Source organism: Psittacula echo (assembly GCF_963264785.1).
Source record: "Psittacula echo genome assembly, chromosome: 6".
NCBI lineage: Eukaryota > Metazoa > Chordata > Aves > Psittaciformes > Psittacidae > Psittacula > Psittacula echo.
The window spans coordinates 1103379-1125359 of NC_137743.1; the positions used below are offsets into that span (position 1 = coordinate 1103379).

The 21981-nt window shown below is 44.3% G+C and overlaps 1 protein-coding gene across 1 annotated transcript in view; it reads left to right on the forward strand.

Moving 5' to 3' along the window:
* The window catches only part of TCERG1L (transcription elongation regulator 1 like), a gene marked incomplete at both ends in the record, with an annotated part of 79891 nt that overhangs the window by 55309 nt on the left and 2601 nt on the right, over positions 1-21981 (forward strand). The window contains 6 exons of the mRNA XM_080621474.1: positions 1405-1499; positions 2929-3017; positions 6081-6235; positions 12126-12195; positions 16009-16144; positions 19198-19287. Of these exons, the coding sequence (XP_080477600.1) occupies positions 1405-1499; positions 2929-3017; positions 6081-6235; positions 12126-12195; positions 16009-16144; positions 19198-19287 (635 nt within the window). The remainder of the gene's footprint in view (positions 1-1404; positions 1500-2928; positions 3018-6080; positions 6236-12125; positions 12196-16008; positions 16145-19197; positions 19288-21981) is intronic.

The window sequence follows — 21981 nt, forward strand, 5'->3', positions numbered from 1 at the left end:
TCACGTGTGGGGGTTCGTCATATGTGAGTTGAAACGTCATCATTATTTGGTAGGTTGAGATGAGCTCTTAGGCAGAAGCTCTTCCCTGTGAGGGTGCTGAGGCGCTGGCCCAGGGTGCCCAGAGAAGCTGTGGCTGCCCCATCCCTGGCAGTGTTCAAGGCCAGGTTGGACACAGGGGCTTGGAGCAAGCTGCTCTAGTGGAAGGGGTCCCTGCCCGTGGCAGGGGTTGGAGCTGGAGGAGCTTTAAGGTCCCTTTCCAACACAAACTGGTTTGGGATCCTATGAATAAACAAGAGCAGTTAAACAAGGAACTGGATGATCTTAAGGTCCTTTCCAACTCTAACTATTCTATGATTCTATAATGATTGTATGATTCTGTGTGCATGGTGGCAGGGCTATGACCTTATTGGCAACATTTAGATATTGTGGGATGGCTTCTGTGCCTGGAGCATTGGAATGGAAGGGTACAGGCTTTTTGGGCAGGACAGGAAGGGGAGACGAGGAGGAGGTGTCAGCCCCTGTGTCAGTGACTGGCTGGAGGGCATGGGGATGGGTGAGGAGCCAACCAGGAGCTCACACACCAGGATTCTGCTTTGTTCCAGGTTCAGGAAAAGCAGGATGAAAATCTCAGAGCAATAAAGTGCTCACTTTGAAGTGTATGAATGTGTCCCATTAAAACACAGGATGATATTGTGTGCAGACCTCACTTGGAGTATTGTGTGCAGTTCTGGTGTCCTCAACATAAAAAGGACATGGAACTGTTGGAACAAGTCCAGAGGAGGCCACGAGGATGATCAGGGGCTGGAGCACCTCCCGTATGGAGACAGGCTGAGAAAGTTGGGGCTGTTCAGCCTGGAGAAGAGAAGGCTGCGTGGAGACCTCATAGCAGCCTTCCAGTACCTGAAGGGGGCTTACAAGGATGCTGGGGATGGACTCTTCATCAGGGACTGTAGTGACAGGACAAGGGGTGATGGGTTCAAACTTAAACAGGGGAAGTTTAGATTGGATCTAAGGAAGAAATTCTTTACTGAGAGGGTGGTGAGGCACTGGAATGGGTTGCCCAGGGAGGTTGCGAATGCTCCATCCCTGGCAGTGTTCAAGGCCAGGTTGGATGAGGCCTTGGGTGCCATGGTTTAGTGTGAGGTGTCCCTGCCCATGGCAGGGGGGTTGGAACTGGATGATCTTAAGGTCCTTTCCAACCATAACTATTCTATGATTCTATGATATTTAGGCAGGCAATGTGGTCCTCAGTACATATGTGTTACACACATGTGTGTGTGTCAATAAGTGAGTGAGGAGAAAGAGAGGAAGAGGCAACAGGGAGGGGTTAGGTTTAATTCACCAGCTGTGGCTCATTGGGAATGTATTTATTGCCCATTAAAAAGAAATCCTTTCCCCTCACAGATAATGGCAAAGAATCGAGTCGATCCTCCTGCCCACCCGCCTTGATTCTGCACACGGAGAGGAAGAGCACCCCTGTGCACAGTGCTGGCGAGAAGGTCTGCGGGGCGGGGGGTCTTCTCCTTTAAACCTCTTTAAACTATGGAACTGCACAAATCCAAGTCAGGAAAAACCCTGTCCTCTGGCTGGAGCTGCGCTGCTGATATGGGATGGTTTCCTAGGGTCAATTTTAAAGAGCTATCTATCTGATTTATCTTGGTTTATAGGAGGTCTGTCCCTGTAGTGTCAGGGTATCAGAGGAGGGATGCTCACGGCTGGGTTGGATGCTCACTGCTGGGTGTGATGCTGACGGCTGGGTTTTCTCCCCATACTGGAGGAGAAGTGAGTCTATGGGTGGAGGTGTGTGTGCATATGTGGAGCTGTGACACAGCCCACGAAGCAATTCATGTGCTGAGAAGCTGTGATCAAATCACAGTGTCTGTGATTTGCTGTCTCACTGCAGTGGCAGCGACCTGTGGAGGTGGCTCAGCCCCTGCTCAGGGCAGGATCATCCCCTCGGTGGGTGTTGTGCTGCTTATTGCAATATCAGCCCCAGGGCCAAGAACGAATTTATTCCTGCCCCCTTTTCATGTTACTGATTTGAATTGCTGTGCACTGCCATAGACCTCCTTTAAAATTGCACAGTCCTTAAATAAAACCTCCTTATTAAAGGGGGCCTACAAGAAACCTGGAGAAGGGCTTTGCAGAAGGGCCTGTAGGGATGGGCCAAGGGGAATGGCTTTAACCTGCCAGAGGGGAGACTGAGATGAGCTCTTAGGCAGAAGCTCTTCCCTGTGAGGGTGCTGAGGCGCTGGCCCAGGGTGCCCAGAGAAGCTGTGGCTGCCCCATCCCTGGCAGTGTTCAAGGCCAGGTTGGACACAGGGGCTTGGAGCAAGCTGCTCCAGTGGAAGGGGTCCCTGCCCGTGGCAGGGGTTGGAGCTGGATGAGCTTTAAGGTCTCTTCCAACACAAACCACTCTGTGATCCTGTTCTGTGATCCTTGTGCTTTGATACCGCACTGAGCTGCATCACTGCCTTCCTCCCAAACCTCTCCGCGCAGTTCATTTCCATGAGCTTTTACAATGAATAGCTGTTCTTCAGCTGGTAAAACAGAACCTTTGCTTGCTGGTTGCACCATACAGCCTCCTGCATTGCCTGTTGCTCTGTCCAAACAGCCTGGCCCTGTCACGGAGGGATCCCTGCATCTCGGGCTGCAATATGCAATCATATCCACTCTCCCCAGTGAGCTGTTGGCGTGGATAGAAGCGTGTCTGCTGGTTTTTCATATCTATTGCTTTAAGTCAGGCGATGTTTTTATGATTCCCTGTTTAACTGGGCTATTCTCAAGGTAGCTGGTTGTTCATAGAGCCCCTTGTGGAATAATGGCAGTGAGGCTCAGCCACTTCAAGTTAAAGGGAGTGATTTGTGTAGCAATAGCAACCTTCTGCATCGGCTTTATTTGCTGACTAATCTCTATCTGTCTTTCAAGGAACATTCTTTTAAACTAGTAAATGAGGATGACAGCTCATCCAGTGGCAACAAGCCCGTGGCATCCACTCCAGTGCCGGGATCACCATGGTAAGCAATTGCTAAAAGCCGTTCAGCAGTGCTGTTTCCGTTGCCAGAAATGCATTAGTGCTCTGTTACGTGGGGAGGACACACTGCCCTGTGTGTTAAGTGGCAATGCTGGGTTCCTGTCCAAGCTGCCACTACAGCTTCTAATTAATCTCGTGATCCAGGTTCCTGACCATGTTCCCATTCAGGTAACTACATCCTGGGTAACTAAATCTCATAATAATTATACTTTGTGGCTGGTATAGAATCCCAGCCTGGTTTGTGTTGGAAGGGACCTTAAAGCTCCTCCAGCTCCAACCCCTGCCACAGGTAGGGACCCCTTCCACTAGAGCAGCTTGCTCCAAGCCCCTGTGCCCAACCTGGCCTTGAACACTGCCAGGGATGGGGCAGCCACAGCTTCTCTGGGCACCCTGGGCCAGCGCCTCAGCACCCTCACAGGGAAGAGCTTCTGCCTAAGAGCTCATCTCAGTCTCCCCTCGGGCAGGTTAAAGCCATTCCCCTTGTCCTATCTGTGGGATTTTTGGGTAAGGCACTTATGTGAGTATCAGCCATTATTTGTTATTATTATATTGTGCCATTTTACAGGCCACTGTTGTAAGCACAGTCCAACATCCTACTTAGTCTCAACATCATAAATACATTATTTACATCAGTCATTTCTCTTCCTGACAATTGCTGCTCTGTAGTGTAGTGCAGAGGAGCCATTTGAGTCCAGCAGTGTCATCCCTTCTTACAGGAAAGAGCAGTAGCTGATGGTACCCACAGTGGGATCTAACAGCACCCCCTCCTACAGCAGCATCTTCTTGGTGTGGGATGGGCATCCAGGACCTCCACTCGAGTGCATCCCTCTCAGATCTAAGCTTGTGATACTTCAGTCTCTTAAGGAGAAACCCAGGATTTCTCGGTTTCCAGAGAACTGTTTAGTGTGTAGGGACCATTGGTTGATGTGACAACTCCTGCGAGAAGCAGCCATAATTTTTAATGGCAGAAAAGTTTTCAGGCATCTTAGCAAACCTTACTCACCTTATGGAATAAAAACCCCATAACATCGTTATCTTGTGCCCTTACTCATTCTTAAAATACAGTTTACTAAAGGGGAACATGATCATAACAATATCTCTGTTTCCAGCTTATGCTCTGTGACTGAAGCAAAATACCACTTATCCCCTTTGGATAACTGAAACCATTATTATACCAAAGGGGCAGAAGGGATGTGTTACAGGGGAAAAGGGACTTTAATCTTAAATTAAATGTCAGATTATATTAGTCATGGAAAGTGAAGAGGTGTCAGCAAAGGACCCCAGAGTTTCTAACCTGTGGTGATGGCACATGAGACATGGTGATACTCGGAGGTCAGGGAGCGCCATCAATGTGCGTGTGTGAGGCCAGAGGAGCAGTGTGCTCAGCAGCGTGCCCATAGAGACAGAAAATGTGTTACTGTACCCCATCGCTGGCAGTGTTCAAGGCCAGGTTGGACACAGGGGCTTGGAGCAAGCTGCTCTAGTGGAAGGTGTCCCTGCCCGTGGCAGGGGTTGGAACTGGATGAGCTTTAAGGTCCCTTCCAGCACAAACCAGGCTGGGGTTCTATGATAATCATCCTCTAACAGAGGATTAGTGCATCTGTCTTGTGGGGCTGTTTGTGATCCAAACCAGTTGTGCATCAAAATAAAGTTATTAAAATATTTGTCACATCCCTATCACTGCATCCAGGGTGCCAGAACACCCATGGGGTGTGCCTGATGGGTTTGTACAACCAGTTATGTGCTCCTCTTTATTGGGAGATCATTTAACTCCACTGAACATAATGACAGGGATTTTCAGGCTTGGGAACACACGTATACCTCGTTGCTGCCAGCATCCTGCAGCTTCCTCCATGGCTTCTTACAGGGGTTGTGCATCTTTCATTACATGTCTGGGCAAGATCAGTGGTGATGTCTTACCATGGTACACAGAGTATCTTGGGTTATCTTATTATAGCACTCCACAGTGATGGAGCATTTCCATGTTTGCAGTCTTTTACCCAGACCAGTCTCTTTGTTAACTAGTTTTGTTCCTGATTTTAATCACAATAAAGCATCAGAGCTTCTAATGATAAGATTTTTTCCTTCCATGTGTTTATGCTTCAGAGATCAGTGTTTTCCCATTATAAGTGTTTGTGTGCATGGGGAAGTCAAAGTGTGTAGATGATGTTTGTTAGTTTTCATTATGATTCAGAGCATGTGGGTTTGAGATTGATATTCTGGTTGTTTATTTACATATAGATTTAGTATATTTAGTATCTAGATTTAGTGAAGTGCAACTTGAAGGGTTTGAATGTCTATTAAGGATGGTGTGATGCTTATTTTCATGTTGTTTTACCTGATCTAAAATTAATGCCAGGACAAGAAGTTGAACTGCTGCTGTGCATATTTAAACTGACCGAGCCAGGGAGCTGCAGTTTGCTCAGCAGCACTTGGGCATGTTTTTCATACTTGAAAGATCCCATAAAACCCAACCTAAACCTTTGTGGCTGATTTCTACAGTGCCTGGTGGTACCTGCTCAGAGCAGGGCATGGTGGGAGTCAGCAGGGATGCCATTGAGATGCCACGGGATGCTATGGGGATGCCGTTGGGTTGCCATGGGGATGCTGTGGTTGCACCTCCTCCCTGCTAGTAGCAGGCAAAGCACCAACCCGTGGTCATCAAGGCCATCGAGGTGATGGGCACCCAGCCCCAGTGCTGAGGCTTCTGCTCCTTGCTGCTCTCAGCTGTGTCTTTAGAACATGCAATGTATTTTCCTGTGGCTTCTCGTGCTGTGGACACCATAGTGCTCCTCTTCGCCTGGTTCTTTCTCCCTTCTGTGATGGAATATTCCCTGTACTACTTTTCTGGGGGTGTTAAACCATTTCTATGACATTTTATCCTACCTGAGGTGACTGGCGTGGGCTGGCGGGGAGCAGGCTGTCAATCCAAGAGGAGCCTCAACCCACATGCTGCCAACAGGGGTGCAGTAAATCAGCTGTGGGTTAACTGCTTGTTCATGGGTGTACCTGACGTTATCTAAGCATAGTCTATCACTTGGAATAGGTGTGTAGTCTGGACTGGAGATGACCGGGTCTTCTTCTTCAACCCTACAATGCAGCTGTCAGTCTGGGAGAAGCCGGTGGACCTGAAGCACCGCGGCGACATAAACCGGATCATCGAGGATCCTCCTCACAAGCGCAAGCTGGAAGCTGCAGCAAGTAACTAAAGCCCTGTGATTATTTGCCTCTATTTAAACTCGAATATGGAATGAAGTGTGGTCACCAAGTACGCTCAGAGAAAGTTTGATAACTGTAATTAGAGTGGGTTTCCTTTGGGGATTTCATCTCAAGTATTGCATTAAAATTGATGTTTATTGCAAAATCCTTATTTTCACAGCACTGCTGAGCTTGGGGATAGAGTGTTCTCATTATTGGCAATGAAGAACCAGGTGCCTTCTTATACTGGATCAATCTTTGGTGTAGAAAATACATCTCGGAAGACGCTGTCTTTATGTTTTATTACACTTATTTCCAAGATGTACATTAGGAATGCATTACCAGTGCACTATTCAGCTGTTATACAGAGGGAGATGCTCCATAGCTAATGATTATCCAACCAAATTGTGGGGGTGGAGGAAAATCCCTGTAGTAAATCTCTGATGAATGCTCAAAGGTTTGGTGGAAACGTGAGTGCTTCCATCTAAACGTGACCCTGCAGTCACCTTCTAAATGCTGAGTTTCTGTTACTTAGATGTGCTAAAGAACAACATGCTGAGCTGCAGGGCCGTGTGCTCAGTGCTTCAAAATGCAGTTTAAATACACTGTTTGGCTGGCCGGTGATCAGGGTATTTGCTATCCAGTCATTTCCATCATGACCAATTCATGGAGGCAGTTTTCCCAGCTTGCCTCTCCCGTCTCATACTCCATCTTCTTCCCTGCTCTCTGTACCAGAGATGTTCAGGCCAGACTGTCCGTGCTGGTGAGCGGTCCAGGAGCAGCCCCGCGTGCCAGCCTGTGCAGTAGTGTCTTCATATTTGTTTCACCACATTGCTCTCCAAAGATTATGTTTCAGCAGTTTTTGTGGACTCTGTGGTACTGGTCACTGCTCCATGCCATAGAATCCCAGACTGGTTTGGGTTGGAAGAGACCTTAAAGCTTGTCCAGTTCCAACCTCTGCCACAGGCAGGGACACCTTCCACTAGAGCAGCTTGCTCCAAGCCCTCTCCAACCTGACCCTGAACACTGCCAGGGATGGGGTGTTAGTGATCATTTTGTTTCCTGATGCCTTATGTTGGCTTCATGTGGGAGCAGTGCCAGTGAGACCTGCTCTTACTGGCAGGACATCCAGCTGCATCTAGACCGCATGCTTTGATCCACAGGCACACCTCCCAGTTAATGGCTGTGAGCATGTGTATGTGGACTTGAAGCACTGCCTGCAGGTAGATAAAAGTGAATGATAATCAGGATTTATGTTACCAGTATTAGCAGAAGTGTGCTGATAAAAAATCTGCAGAGTGGTTTTCTGTTAGTCTTTATCCCCATATAATGTCATCACGTTTTTCAATATAAATTTCAATCATCAGGTGCTCTTTTATGTATCACTTATGTCTGTGGCTTGAAGAACTTCAGCTGTATATCTAATAATTCCAAAGCCTGAAGTTCATTCTTCAGGAGAAAAATATGGCACATGTTTGCTAGTACAGATTATACTGAAAGACCAATTAATTGCTGACCAGGGGGAATGATGGCCAAGGACAAAACTGAGGGTCATTGTTCATGGTCTGTAATTAAAGAGAAGAGTCTAAAGTTGTTGTTGATATGTGCCGCTTCAAAGTCTATTTTTTGCTGTGTGTTCCATCCTTTCTGTTTATTACCTATATATACCACGCAGATTTGATTCATGCACCAGTTGCTTTGTGACCATGGTTATCATCATTGCTAATAGTCTTAATCTTCCTTGATATAGCTGGGAATTGTGGTTGCTCGGTATTTGAGAGTGTTAGGTTATAATTAGTATATATGAGCTGCTGAGGTGAAAGGAATTATTTGTCACTATTTCTCTTAGCTCGGAATCTGGAGTAAATAAATAACACATGAGCTGTGTGCTTCCAACAATGGTTGCCAAATTTATTTAGTTTAGTTGGTTCTGCTGAGTTTTAATTGGAATTCTTAAATCACAGGCATGAAAAGAAGTTGGCAGAGTACTTCTTCATGGGATGCTGGAGGTTGTCTGTGCATCCTTCTGCTGAAAGAGCAAGGGCACTTATAATTAAGGCATAAATGCAAAATTATTCATTTATCAATTGCTCCACCTCCACTAAGTATTAGGTCTTAGGGAGATGGTTGAGGTGTTCAGGTGTACGTTGTATACTCATTACTGATGTGTTCCCATTCATAGTTGGTGTGATCGCTGTTCAAAACCAGATATGATTTAGTTTAATCTGTTCCCACAAATATTTAGAACCCTCTAGCATTCAGATGTATGTATAAAGCACTGCTCATACAAGTAGTGTAGGTAAGCTCCCAGGCTTATGTGCGATACATACTCTATAGTGCTGCTGATTGCATCTTTGCGTGTGGCCAGTGGCTTGATAATGCTTCAACTCAAGAGGCAAACGCTGGTGTTCCCTCTTCGTTCTGGAAACTGAACTGGAATTCATGCCTTGGCTGGGATTAGCTGAATGATTTCATTAATAAGCTCTAAACTTGATAGACCGTCAGATTGGGGCAGTGATTTCATGGAAAGGTTACTGCCAGGTAATATTCTTCCTCAAAGCTTTAAATCAATTATTAGGTTTTGTGCTTGACTGCCTCTCTTCCCTTTCAAAGTCAGTTTATAATCTTAGCAGAGGTCCAGCGATGCAAAGTGAATCAGTAGGTTCCTGAGTGAGAGTATAGATAACGTTTGTCATGTTTTACTGAGCTTTCCATTGCACTGAAATTTGAAGTGATGATGCTGATTCTAATCTTGTTCCATCTATCCAAGGCAGCATAACCACAGCAGTCAGTCATGCAGGGAAAGTGAGAAGGACTTGGGAGGCTGTCATTGCTCTCTGGGAGAACCTGATATCTGTCAGGAACCAGCAGATGGAAGTAAACTCTGAAATCACAGAACCCCAGCCTGGTTTGGGTTGGAAGGAACCTTGAAGCTCCTCCAGCTCCAACCCCTGCCACGGGCAGGGACACCTTCCACTGGAGCAGCTTGCTCCAAGCCCCTGTGTCCAACCTGGCCTTGAGCACTGCCAGGGATGGGGCAGCCACAGCTTCTCTGGGCACCCTGTGCTAGCGCCTCAGCACCCTCACAGGGAAGAGCTTCTGCCTAAGAGCTCATCTCAGTCTCCCCTCGGGCAGGTTAAAGCCATTCCCCTCATCCAGTCCCTACAGGCCCTTGTCCCAAGCCCCTCTCCAGGTTTCCTGTAGCCCCCTTCGTATCAGAGTTCTTTTGTCTGAAGGCTATATGGTGGCTAAGATTTGGTTGTATAACTGCGGAGTTGACCTATTTTTCACAGTAAAATTTAGAAATTGTATCACAGTATCACAGTATCACAGTATGTTAGAGATTGGAAGGGACCTCAAAAGATCATCCAGTCCAATCTTCCTGCCGGAGCAGGAACACCTAGATAAGATTACACAGGAATGTGTCCAGGCGGGTTTTGAATGTCTCCAGAGAAGGAGACTCCACAACCTCCCTGGGCAGCCTGTTCCAGTGTTCCGTCACCCTCACTGAGAAGAAGTTTCTTCTCAAGTTTAAGTGGAACCTCTTGTGTTCCAGTTTATACCCATTACCCCTTGTCTTATCATAGTTTGCCATTGAGAAGAGCCTGGCTCCATCCTCATGACACTCCCCCTTTATATATTTATATACACTAATAAGGTCCCCCTGCAGTCTCCTCTTCTCCAAACTATAGAGACCCAGCTCCCTCAGCCTTTCCTCATAAGGGAGATGCTCCACTCCCTTAATCATCTTTGTCGCCCTGCGCTGGACTCTCTCCAGCAGGTCCCTGTCCTTCTTGAACTGAGGGGCCCAGAACTGGACACAATATTCCAGATGCGGTCTCACCAGGGCAGAGTAGAGGGGAAGGAGGACCTCTCTCGACCTACTGACCACCCCCCTTCTAATACACCCCAGGATCTGTGAAAGATTTTGATGTAATTTGACTTCAGATTTGTGTTCTTCAAGTAGCTGTATAGCTCCATATAATTGTTTGTCATCACCAGTGAGTTTGCTCTTGTCCTATTGAAACACTGAGTGGGAAAGGCTCACTGCCCTGGCCAGACTCCTCACCACTTGCTTTAGTAAAAGAACATCCCATCAGGGTTTGTAATGTCCATGCATATGTCTTTGAGCCAGCTCTGGATAAACTGGCTGTGGTGTGACAGATGGCTTCTCCTCTTCTTTATCTGTGGTGAAACTTGGTAGGAGCAGGACCATGCTTGTCCAGTCGCCTTCAGCTCTCTTGGAAAACACCATTAAGTACCCTGTCATATTTTTACCTTCAAAATATGACTCATTGTATTTTTACCTCCAGAATTCCTTAAAGTTCAGACCACTGCTGCCTCCCCCGGTTGTTCATCTCCTGATAAATAGCTTTATTATATCTCTGTTGAATTACACTCCATTGCAGGCTGGTTTTCTATTTCTTTGTGTTTTCAATCAGTTGTCCCAAAGAACAATTTCCAAGTAGAGGTAATAGCTCCAGTGAACTTGTGTTTATTTGAAATGATACCAAATTCATTTGTGTATCCATAATGCTCATATGTTGTCAGGAATGTTGAGATCAAACTCCCCGTATTTTGGAATGCCGTTCATCTCTCTGTATTAACATTTTATGTTCTAGTTTGTACATTGTCTTTTTGTAGTTCCTCGTTATGTGCTCTCTGTTCCTGGTCTTCCCTCACTGCAAAGTTGCAGCTGCTCTTTGCTTTTTGTTGTTCCTTTTGCAGTGATTTAGGGTTTGCGTTGTTCAAACACGTAATACAAAAAGGTAACGTTTGCTGGAAGCGCACTAATAAATGTGTCATTTACCTAAAATAGGGAAGCAAAATGAGCTGAGAACAAGATTCTTAAATTGAAACTTGAAATAAATGGCCAATTTTCTATTATCTTCAATGATGCAGATATTAGACCGGTTTTGTAGCAAATGTCGTGGAGTTTCATCTGATTTCAGTGAGATCAGGTCTCGCCGTACCAAGTTATTCAAACCTTTAACCTCCATAACCTTAGTTCAATTTTAGCTTTATTTTTGATTTATTTTTAACTCATTTCCTCCATAGCAAGCCATGTTCTCATTACCACGCTAATACAGAGAGGCTGACGTTTGCTGTTTCTGATATGCCCAAGCTAACCACGTACAGCTTGATTATTATGTTTCTCACGGTGAACTCCTGGAGTCCCCAGCACAAACCGAGCACTGGGTGGATGTGGCTCCTGGTGCTCTGTCTGTTTGATTTGTGATGAAAACTGCAGTTTGTATACCTGCAGAGAAATGATGTCCAGAAGTAAATATCTGTCCATATGCTTCACATTCATTATGTGACAGTGCAACCTCGGAGTCCTCCAAGGATGGTTGTCCAGACAAAGCCAGGAGCTTAACATTACCTTGGAGTTATCTGTGGCATAAGGAGCATGGAGGTTGTTGGTATCCCCATAACCTTGATGTGCTGGTAATGGAGTCCTGGAAAAGCAGCATTATATTTGCTTATATAAGAAAGGAATGGGCTGAGGAGGGAAGTTCTGGTGCGAGGTGCTGCTATTGAGTCCTTGGTTGCCAGTATTGAAGTAAACTTGCCGAAATGCCTTTGTAGTTGCATTTTTAAGGAAGGGAGAATCAGGTGGAACCATAACAAGATTTAAACCAGTCATGTCACAAATGAAAAATGAGGAGCTTTTCAGAATGGAAATGGTCGGGTTTATTGCTATCACTTTCATTTGGATGAAGGCAATTGCGAGGATCTGATGAAAGATGTGTTATTTTTAAAGTGCTCTGCGGAGAGGGAAGAATAGCGAATATCTGAGCAGCAGCCAAAGGCAGGGAATGAAAGGTTAATTTGAGGAATCTGTATTCCCATTTATCTAGTTCAAATCTAATAACTATTTATTTCTTTTTAGCAGACAAATGTGTTAGTTCTTGCCCAGGGGATGAAACTGATGATCTTAGCATCAAAACTAAGAGAAATAAGTAAGTTCTGAAGTTTACTTATCTATATATAATGTTGGGAAGCTAATATCTGGCACAAATAAATGTAAAGAGAAATACAGTTCTTTTATGTGTGGATAACTACTTATGAAAGTCACTCTTAAGGTAGCCAGTCTTCATCAAACCCCATGATTCTCTATAATCTCTGTTTCCCCTGAAATTCATCAGTTTTTGTCTAATTCCTGCTTAGTTTGAAATGGTTAAAAGAAAAGATTATAAGGATATATGTGGTTGTTTCAAAGACATCGGATAAAAGCTTTATCTTCACTGAAGTGAAGCAGATTGTTTTCCACTGATGTCAGGCTGTTGGATTAGAATATCCAGAGGTATTTCTGTTATTGTGCTTTCATTTGACCTTTATTACCATGTGTGTTTCAAATTCTGATGAAGTAAGAGGCAAAAAATCCCATGTGCCAAACAAGCAACTCCCTCACCCTTCACCAGAACAGCAAGAAAAGGAAGGAAGCAGTTTGTGTTTTAAGGAGCACCTTAGAGACATTTCATTCTAGTTAACCTAACTGCAGCTAGCGGCAACTGCTATGGGTAAGATACTGGTTTGAGCCATTAAAAAATAAGCCTGTAAAATAAATCTGCATATTTATATATTTATATGCAGATTTATATTTATATGTCTGTTATATTTTGAGGGCATTGTGATGAGTGAGCACCGCAAATGTCTTGTGTTTTCCAAATGAATATATTGAAGAGAATTCCATTCTTATTGCTGTTCCTATCCTACTACATTGGGTGGTTCCTCTGACCTTGTGAAGACTTTCTGTGGTTTTCTGTTGTTATGAGGGGAAAATCGGATACTCCCAGATGGAATACTCATGCTATATAAGCGTCTAATGCTTGGTATAAAAGAGTCTATTTATACTTTATGTATACTAAATATGTACTTTTCCTATTTACATAGTATTTAGCATTCATAAACAGTACAAAAGTTTATATTTAGTATCACATACTTAGGAATACATCTTCTGATGTCAGTGGGTTTGACAGTAATAGGCCACATTATGACCTGCATATAGAGGTGGATGTTTTCCTTGTGCTATTAAAGGGATTCCCTTTAGTGACTGGCTGAGAAAATGTGAAAGCTTCTTTCCATTCATGTAACTAAGGAGAACTCCAGAAAAATGCACTTATTCAAAGATCAGTGTGTTAAAAGTGCCTCTTTCACTGTCCACTTGTGAGTAAAGAACATTATCTCATCTTCAGTGGGTTTCCATGTAAGTACTCACTTGAAAGACTAACTCAGTCTCTTATTTTCTTTATACTCAAAGGAACATTATCAAAATTATCAGTCCCAAATACGGTCCATCTTTTTAGATATTTGCAGAATTTATCTTGTATTTATTTGCAGAAATACATCTCCATATATATACCTTTTCCCCAAAGCAAATAGGTAAATGCAGCTCAAGCTGAGCAGTTTCAGCCTACCACAGAGATGCTGCGCGACTCTCCTACCTTAATGCACTGTAGCATCATTCTTGTGGTAGGTATTTATAGATACATATACATGCATATATAGGCATAAATCATGCAGCAATCAAGCTAAAAGCACAATCACATCATAAATGCAACAGGATGGTGGCCAGCACCTTGGATTGCCAGCAACATTTGCTGGGCACGGGCAGCAGAACAGCACTGCAAAGCAGCCCTCAGTTGTGACTTTATGCCACAGAAGTTGAATAGCAGGTGGATTTATATCAACTGCTGTTTATGCCATCCCTTGTCTTTATATTATGTTATTTTTATGTATGGCATAACAAATAATACAACCTTTATTGTACTTGAGACTTGTGACAAGATGTTCATTGAGAGGATATTTAAAGCTCTAAGACTCTTGCCATAAGTTCATAGAATCACAGAATCCTAGAATGGTTTGTGTTGGAAGTGACTTTAAAGCTCACCCAGTTCCAACTCCCTGCCATGGGCAGGGGCACCTTCCACTAGAGCAGGTTAATATAAAGAGTAAAGCAATCTTCAGAGAAACTTAGGTCTTCTGGGGTTTCTTCACAGTGACAGAAGGGCTGGGGACACCTCCGTCCTCCTGCTCCCAGCAGGTCCAGTGGGTTGAGCATCTCCAGCGCTGGAGCCCCACAGCCTCCCTGGGCAGCCTGCACCAGTGCCCACCAGCCTCACAGTAAAAAAGCTTTTTCTTGTGCTTAGATGGATTTTCTTCTTTGTGCCCATTGCCTCTTCTTTTGTCAGTGGGTACCACAGTTACATAAAAACATCCCACTGCCCTATCTGTGTGAAGATTTCCAGGCTTCCAAGACTGTTCTAATAGGCTGCCCCTATGTGGCCATCTGAGAAGGAAGTCACATAGTTTTTTGTGCAGACTATTGTATTATTTCCTAAAGAAAATTCTTTATTGTGTTCTATTCTCCATTGTGTTGTATTCTTTATTGTCATTTTTGCCGCGAGGGAAAAAGCCTGTGTGATTTGCGGCATCATTTTCAATTGCATAAGGACTGAAAGAAAGAGGGGCTCTTCTGGTGCTTGGGTTCTGGAGCAGGATGCTGTATTTCTCCCAGTTTGGGCTTGAAAAAGCACTTTGTGTCTGCTAGAGATTGGATTGGGCCTTTCATGGATCATGTCACAGGCTGAAATGCGCTATTACAATATGAAAGTCACTGTCAATCTATGAAGAACACCAATTTGGTATCTCTCAGATCACTAGTAATACAGCATCATTTTAGGATAAATGTGAGTGTAATGTAATTATTTGCAGAAGGAAGAGAACCCATCAGAGCTCACATTCCGGACTAATTAATTCATTTGCTTGGAAACAAAATAATGCTTTCCTATTGAAATTTCGGACTAAGTATTATTCTGCAGTGGTGAAAATTGCCTCAGTAGAAAATGCAGTCATGCCGGTAGGAGGCTAAAAGTGAAATCACCTTATATCCATTATCCTCACTTGAACCTTGTGGAGACTCCAGATCTTTCCAGAAAAAGCCTTAATTTGTATGGAATTCATGCACAGAATCCCAGCCTGGTTTGTGTTGGAAGGGACCTTAAAGCTCCTCCAGCTCCAACCCCTGCCACGGGCAGGGACCCCTTCCACTGGAGCAGCTTGCTCCAAGCCCCTGTGTCCAACCTGGCCTTGAACGCTGCCAGGGATGGGGCACAGCAATGCTGTGTATGTGCCTTTGTCCAGGGGGTTCCTGCAGGCAAAGGAACTCAGGCAATGCATAGTATTCCTCAGAAACAGCTATTTATCCAAATCAGATGCAACCTTAGAAATGGGCTGTCAGGATGAATACGGACCTTTCTGTACTGACAAAGGGCAGGTTCTTCACTGATGCTTTATCGGCAGGTTTGCGCATTGCCAGATTTCTTCCCTTAGGAGCAAGCTCCCGGAGTGCATGGAAACATAAAATAAAGACTAGTGTTGACTTTCAAGTTCTGGGGCACAAAAACAGAGGACGGAAAAATAAACCAAGATGAGTCTCTTCAGTCACTGCTTTCAAGTCTCCACTCCTTGACACATCTTACATGAAGTTGTCATATTTCTGTAGCTTGAAACAGAGCCTAGCACTGTGGTGCTGAGTTCCTCTGTGATCACACCCATGAGCATCCTTCCACATAATGAGCTGTCGGAGGTCCACTGACAGGGCCCGTGAGCCCCATGGTTTAATAACACAGCACAGGGCTGGGTAACTTCTCAGCTGTCAACCTTCGCTTGTGAGCAAGAAGTCCAATGTCTGTAGGGTTTTCTTGGGAGGGTTGAAAGTCCCCTCCCCAGCTGGCAATTACTGAACTGTTGTCTATCTTACCTTGTTAAAGAACAGAAGATTCCCAAGCTGGTGACCAGGGAAAGGTTGAAATGGAGGAGAAAAATGAGGAGACATCAGCGCCTCAGGTCACGCCTCCCCTAGAAGAGCGCATCACTCACTTCCGAGACATGCTTCTGGAGAGAGGGGTAAGAAACACTTGTTTTCTCTGGTATATCCTGTTTATTAAGGTAGAGCAGCATCTAGGACCACTACAGGAATAATTTCATAACTATGACTTAGCAGTCAAATGAAGAATTATTGAAGTTTTTTCTGCCTTTTAGCCATGCTGGGTTTGCTGTACTCTACTGTGACTGTTCTTCCAATGCCATCCAGTCAAACACGGCCTTGTGGAACTGAAAGCCCTTTGCAGGTGCAGTTCCAGGTAAATGCCTGTAGACAGACCCAAAGATAACCAAAGGTAGTAGATCTTCTCTGCAGACCAGTGGCTGAGCAGGGCATGGGAACCATGGTCACCCACCCGCCCTGGGGTCCCGCATGAACCTCAGAAATGATGAACAAAGAGGAAGAGATGTGTCGTGTACATCACCTGAAAGGCAGTGCCAAGCTTAGGAGTATTTTCTATCTAGAACAGTCCTGGCAAGCTCTTTGCTTTGTTTAGCATGGGAGATGTTTCATCACCACAAACTCTCATGATCCCAAATTCACTTATTGGCCATCCAGAGCCATGGAATCACAGACTGATTTGGGTTGGAAGGGACTTTAAAGCTCATTCAGCCCCAATCCCCTGCCACGGGCAGGAACACCTTCCACTGGAGCAGCTTGCTCCAAGCCCCTGTGTCCAACCTGGCCTTGAACACTCCCAGTGAGCTGATCATTTTGAGCCTGAATGGAATTAGTAAGCACACCAGGTTTAGGTCCTAATCCTGCCAGTGTAAATGGGTGCATAATGGAGCAGTGTGTGCAGATTTTTGCCTCCCTCCAACACTCTGCAAATACATATTCTGTAGAAGTTCATGTAATTTCTGTAAAGAATAAATATCCAAGGTGTCTGTTGTTAGGCAGCAAAGCCTGTGGTATTTATCACTAGTAATCAGCAGGCTTTAAAGGTAGATAATTAGAGCTCCAGAAGCTCAACAGTAAATTATCTCCACGCCAGGCCTGCTTTATTAACACATTTTGTTATTTATGCTTAAAAAATGCAGAAGTGCCAGAAATGAATACTGGTTAAAGACGTCTGCTGGCATCGTTTAAGTCAGGGGGCAGTAAGTCAAAATCAAAAGCATTAGGGATGTTCTATAATAGGATTCCTCAAGTGTTTCCAGTGTGAGTCAGACTTACTGATAAAAACAAGAAAATCAGGAAATTTGCTGCTTGGTTTGCTATTATTTAAAACGCAGAGATAATTGCTTACTTTGCTTTTGCCCTGAGCAGGTTTTAAAGGTCCAGAGAAGCCACTGGTTAGCACCAGCTTTGTGGCATTGCTTGACATAAAGTGAGGCTATCAGTGTTCTTTTAAACTGGTTATTTAATGGACGTCTCCTGCCATCTTCTCATAATGTTGTTTTTTCTCAAGAGGTTCCTTGGTAACATTACAAAGAGCTTGAACTGGGTGGGAAGATCTTCAGCGTGGTTCTGAATCCTACATCAGTTACAGCAACAGAAGATTATTTCTTGTGAGGTTTTATAAGATTTTTGGTCTATCTCCAAGACAATGGCACTATAAAGTCTGTGGCAAGTTTTCCTATGGAAAAAATGGAATCTCTGATATCCTCCTGGAACTTCATCCCATGATTTTATGATTCTATATATGATTCTATAATGAACTAGCCCAAGCTTAACTAGCTTTGAGTTCTAACTGGCCTTTGTACTGGGAAAAAAGCTGATGTCCAAGTGTAGAAAAGATACCCTAAAGAAAAGGATTCCTGCTTGATCCTTCTGAAGGGGGGAAGTGCTCCTGAAGCCAAGAACCTTTCCAGGAGGAAACCCCAAACCTTGGGACTCCTCCACCCGTGTGGGCATGGAGGGTGATCCACAAACCCACTTTGCTTCATCAGAGCTTTCCTGCTTGAGCATTAAATACTCTAAATACACATACTTAATTTTTTAGTGAATTTATTCTTCATTGTAATTAGGTGAATGATGAAAATCTTTTATGTTACTGCAGAGTTTTCTGTAACAAACTAATTAACAGTGATGTTGTACAAGGCACAGAAACCAGCCTGGGGATCTCAGTCCTACGCTCCCAGACTCTTGTATTGTAGAAGTCTTTGGCACAGGGCACTGAGCATGAAAGGGACCTGCTCAGACCCACAGTGGTCCTTACAGCCCACACATCCGAAAGCGGCTTGGGAGAAGGTGGAAGAAGCTGTGTAGGAGTGTGATACTCTCATTCCATTAGCTGCAGGAATGTGCACCATGCAGGTTGTAGGGGGCTTGGGTGGACACCCACGGTCCTGCTCTGAAGAGCTGGGTTCATTGGGAAACGGGAGAAGCCTTGAAATGTAGATGTGATAACCATGCTGCTGGAGGGAAAGAGCACGTTCCCCATGAAACCTGGTGTTTGAATCCCAGACTGGTTTGTGCTGGAAGGGACCTTAAAGCTTCTCCAGCTCCAACCCCTGCCACAGGCAGGGACCCCTTCCACTGGAGCAGCTTGCTCCAAGCCCCTGTGTCCAACCTGGCCTTGAACACTGCCAGGGATGGGGCAGCCACAGCTTCTCTGGGCACCCTGGGCCAGCGCCTCAGCACCCTCACAGGGAAGAGCTTCTGCCTAAGAGCTCATCTCAGTCTCCCCTCTTCTAGCATCTTGAAGATTCTCACCCCTAGTTCTTCTTTGTGTGCACGCACTGGCAGCTCATTTGGGTTATAATTTCAGTTTCAGAGAGAAGGGGAGTCAAAGCTGAGATAATTGCTTAACTGGAAATTGATGCTTCTGTTGTATGAAGGGGATCATAAAATGGCATTTTCCTTTCTGCTACCGATTCTTTCCATCAAAAATGTGGAATGACCCTCTCCCAGGCACTCCCTGAGATGTCCTAGAGCAAATCAATAGCAATGGTGTGGGGGCGACCAAAGCATTGCCAGAAACAGATTAGAATTCAACTTCCAACTGCTCTGAAGCATCCTTTAGGGGGTTCATTAGCTTTCTGAACTACTCTTTTACTTCACCTTGGAACATTTTCTTCTTTCACATCCTTATTAAAATTCCTTAATGCAGCTGTGTTTGTGTATTTCACAGGTTTCAGCTTTTTCTACGTGGGAAAAGGAGTTACACAAAATAGTATTTGATCCGCGCTACCTTTTGCTAAATTCAGAGGAACGTAAGCAGGTGAGTGTTGCCTCCAGCATAGCTCCTGATTGGCGACAAATGTCTCCCAAATGAAGCGTAATAAAAGAGGAATTATCTTGGCAGGATAAAGGGAATTGCATAAAATTAAAATGTCTTTTTTGAGTTCTTCAGTGAGGCTCGTAACTTAGGCTTTGCTCATAGGAAAGTGCTGTCTCCTTAGGAAAGCAAGTAATAATGTGTGTTTGTGCATCGAGATGAGCCACGGGCTCTTGGGTTGTAGGAACAACAAGTACTGAGGCTGGGAAACTGGGCTGTAGAAAGGGAAGTGCCCATAAAGCAGTGTGACCACTGAATTATTTAAATACTGTAGAGAGACTACTTCATTTTTATTACTTAGAACATTTTCTGGGAGTTTGCTGTTATTTACTGCTATATCTTGCTATAACTAAGCTTGCTAAGACATAAATGGAGAACACTGTGGCTGTGCCAGTGTCTGTTTGAAAAGGTTTAGCTTCTCTAGCAGGCTGCAAAGGGAGTGGGGTTCTTGCTGCCTTGGTTATTTGGGCATTAATCATCACTGGGGATCTAAAAGGACCCAAGGGCTGCAGATCAGTCTAAAAAATGTAGGGGAGATGCAAGGAAGTTGCAGGGAAGGGGAATGCTTCTATTCCGTGGGTATTTCTCTTCCTTACAGTCTTTTGTCAGCCTGGAGAGGGAAGAATTTTGAATATGGAATTGTCCATTTTTTAAATCAACACAATGAAAAATGTTCTTATTCCTATTCCATTGCACTGGGGGCTGTGTTGTCTCATGAGTCACCTGAGAGCTTCTTGTGGGGATTTACGGAGGCACTGGGCACGTACATCTTCATTTATTCCTTTTCCAGTATTTTCTTTCCTAAGAAAAAAAAGTGAAATAAAATAATAAGGAAATATGGGATGAAAATGTAAGAGAAACTGCTAGAATGGAAAATAGTGCAAGGCAAGAGAGCAAACAGGGAGCTTTGTACTTATTTCAGAGAATCAGCAAGGACAAAACCTAGACCTTGCTGAGTCAATCAAGATTTATGGTTTCTTTCTTTTTATCAGCCTTGGAGATGGTATAATAAAAACACATTGTGAATACACTTAATGTGCTTGAAGCACTGCTGAGAGGACCTCGTTTGTGGGGTGGGCTTCATACTCAACAAAAGGGTTATGGAGAAGAAATCATTGGCAGTCCTGGAGGTAGAAACCTTACACCAGGTAGAGGTTGGCTCAGAGCTAGTGTGGAAGAGGGTGATTGTTGGTTCTCTTCTGCCAAACAGCGCTAAAAAAGCAGTGTGTGGGAGCACGTGCCAGCTGGGTTATATATTGTAGGTGCTAAGCTCCAAGTTAAGATTTCCAGATGTTCATTATGAGTAGTGCCATTTAATTAGACCCCGTTTTCCTCCAAGAAGTAGTTTAAGGATAAAGACTCTGCCAGAGGAGATGCCTGATTTAATGGAAGTACTTCTTGAAACACAACTCCAATTAGTAGAAGACATTATTTAGGTTTATGGAAACATTTACCTTCACGGCTGCTGGTGTGTGGCCTGAAGAGCGAGTGCCTGAGAACTCTTTAAATTATGCAGATTAATTGATATTGGAGAGGGTTGGAGGTGAAAAGTGGCTCACAATGGAAGTGAGGAAGGAAGGAATGAAAAAGGGAAGAAGGAAGAAAAGGGGAGGGAGGAAAGTGAGGAGGAAGGAAGGAAGGAAGGAAGGAAGGAAGGGAAAGGAAGGAAAGGGGGAAAGGAAGGAAAGGGGAAAAGAAAGAAGAAAAGCAAGGGAAAAGGAAAGGAAAGGGGAAAGGAAAGGAGAAAGGAAAAGAGAAAGGAGGGGAAAGGAAAGGAGAAAGGAAAAGAGAAAGGAGGGGAAAGGAAAGGGGAAAGGAGAATGAGGATGGCTGGCTGTACTGCAGTTTCGATGGTCAAGTAGGAAAGGGCAGGGAAAGTGTTTTGACTGAGATCTGCAAGTGTCTGAGGGAGCTTCCTCTTGACCTGAACTTGTGTTCAGGTGGGTTTGATGTGCAGGAATGGAAGCTCTGCTCTTGGTGGGTGTCCTCACACAGCCCAAGGGACGTAACGATCCATTATTGAGCATCTGCACACTCACCAATGGTTTCCAAGGGATTATTAGCAGTTGAAGGATGCTCCTGTGTATAAGCAAGGAACAGTGAAGGGTAAAGGAGCAATAGTATTAAAATAATGAGCTATCTGCTAATTCCGATTTAATACCTTGCTGATATCTTCACTGATAGCAAGAAAGGCCAGCAATACAGTGTCATCTACTCTATTTGTTCCATTTTTCCGTCTGCTCTTACACTCAGCTTACACAATTGCATACAGTATCATAAATCCGGATTTCCTGGGATTTTCACAGTACATTTTTCATGGCCATTTTTTGATGTTTGCTTTCCCAGTGCTATTTCTTCCATTTTCCACATACTATGCTAAATACCAGTTGTAAGTTGGCTACTTTAGCTTTCATGGCATGTAGATTTGCAGCTGTGCATCCTCATGGCTGATGAGGAAGCAACTGAGGTAGTAACCATAGTAATCACATTTAATGTATGTCATTTGTAGTGAGAAGGGTGGTGAATATGGAAAGCTAATAGCGTTTTGAGGCTTTTATTCAATAACTTAGTGTGCCACACTTCTCGGAGTGTGAAACGAGCAGGGCCTGATTTTTGCTATTAAAAATGTGATTAAAG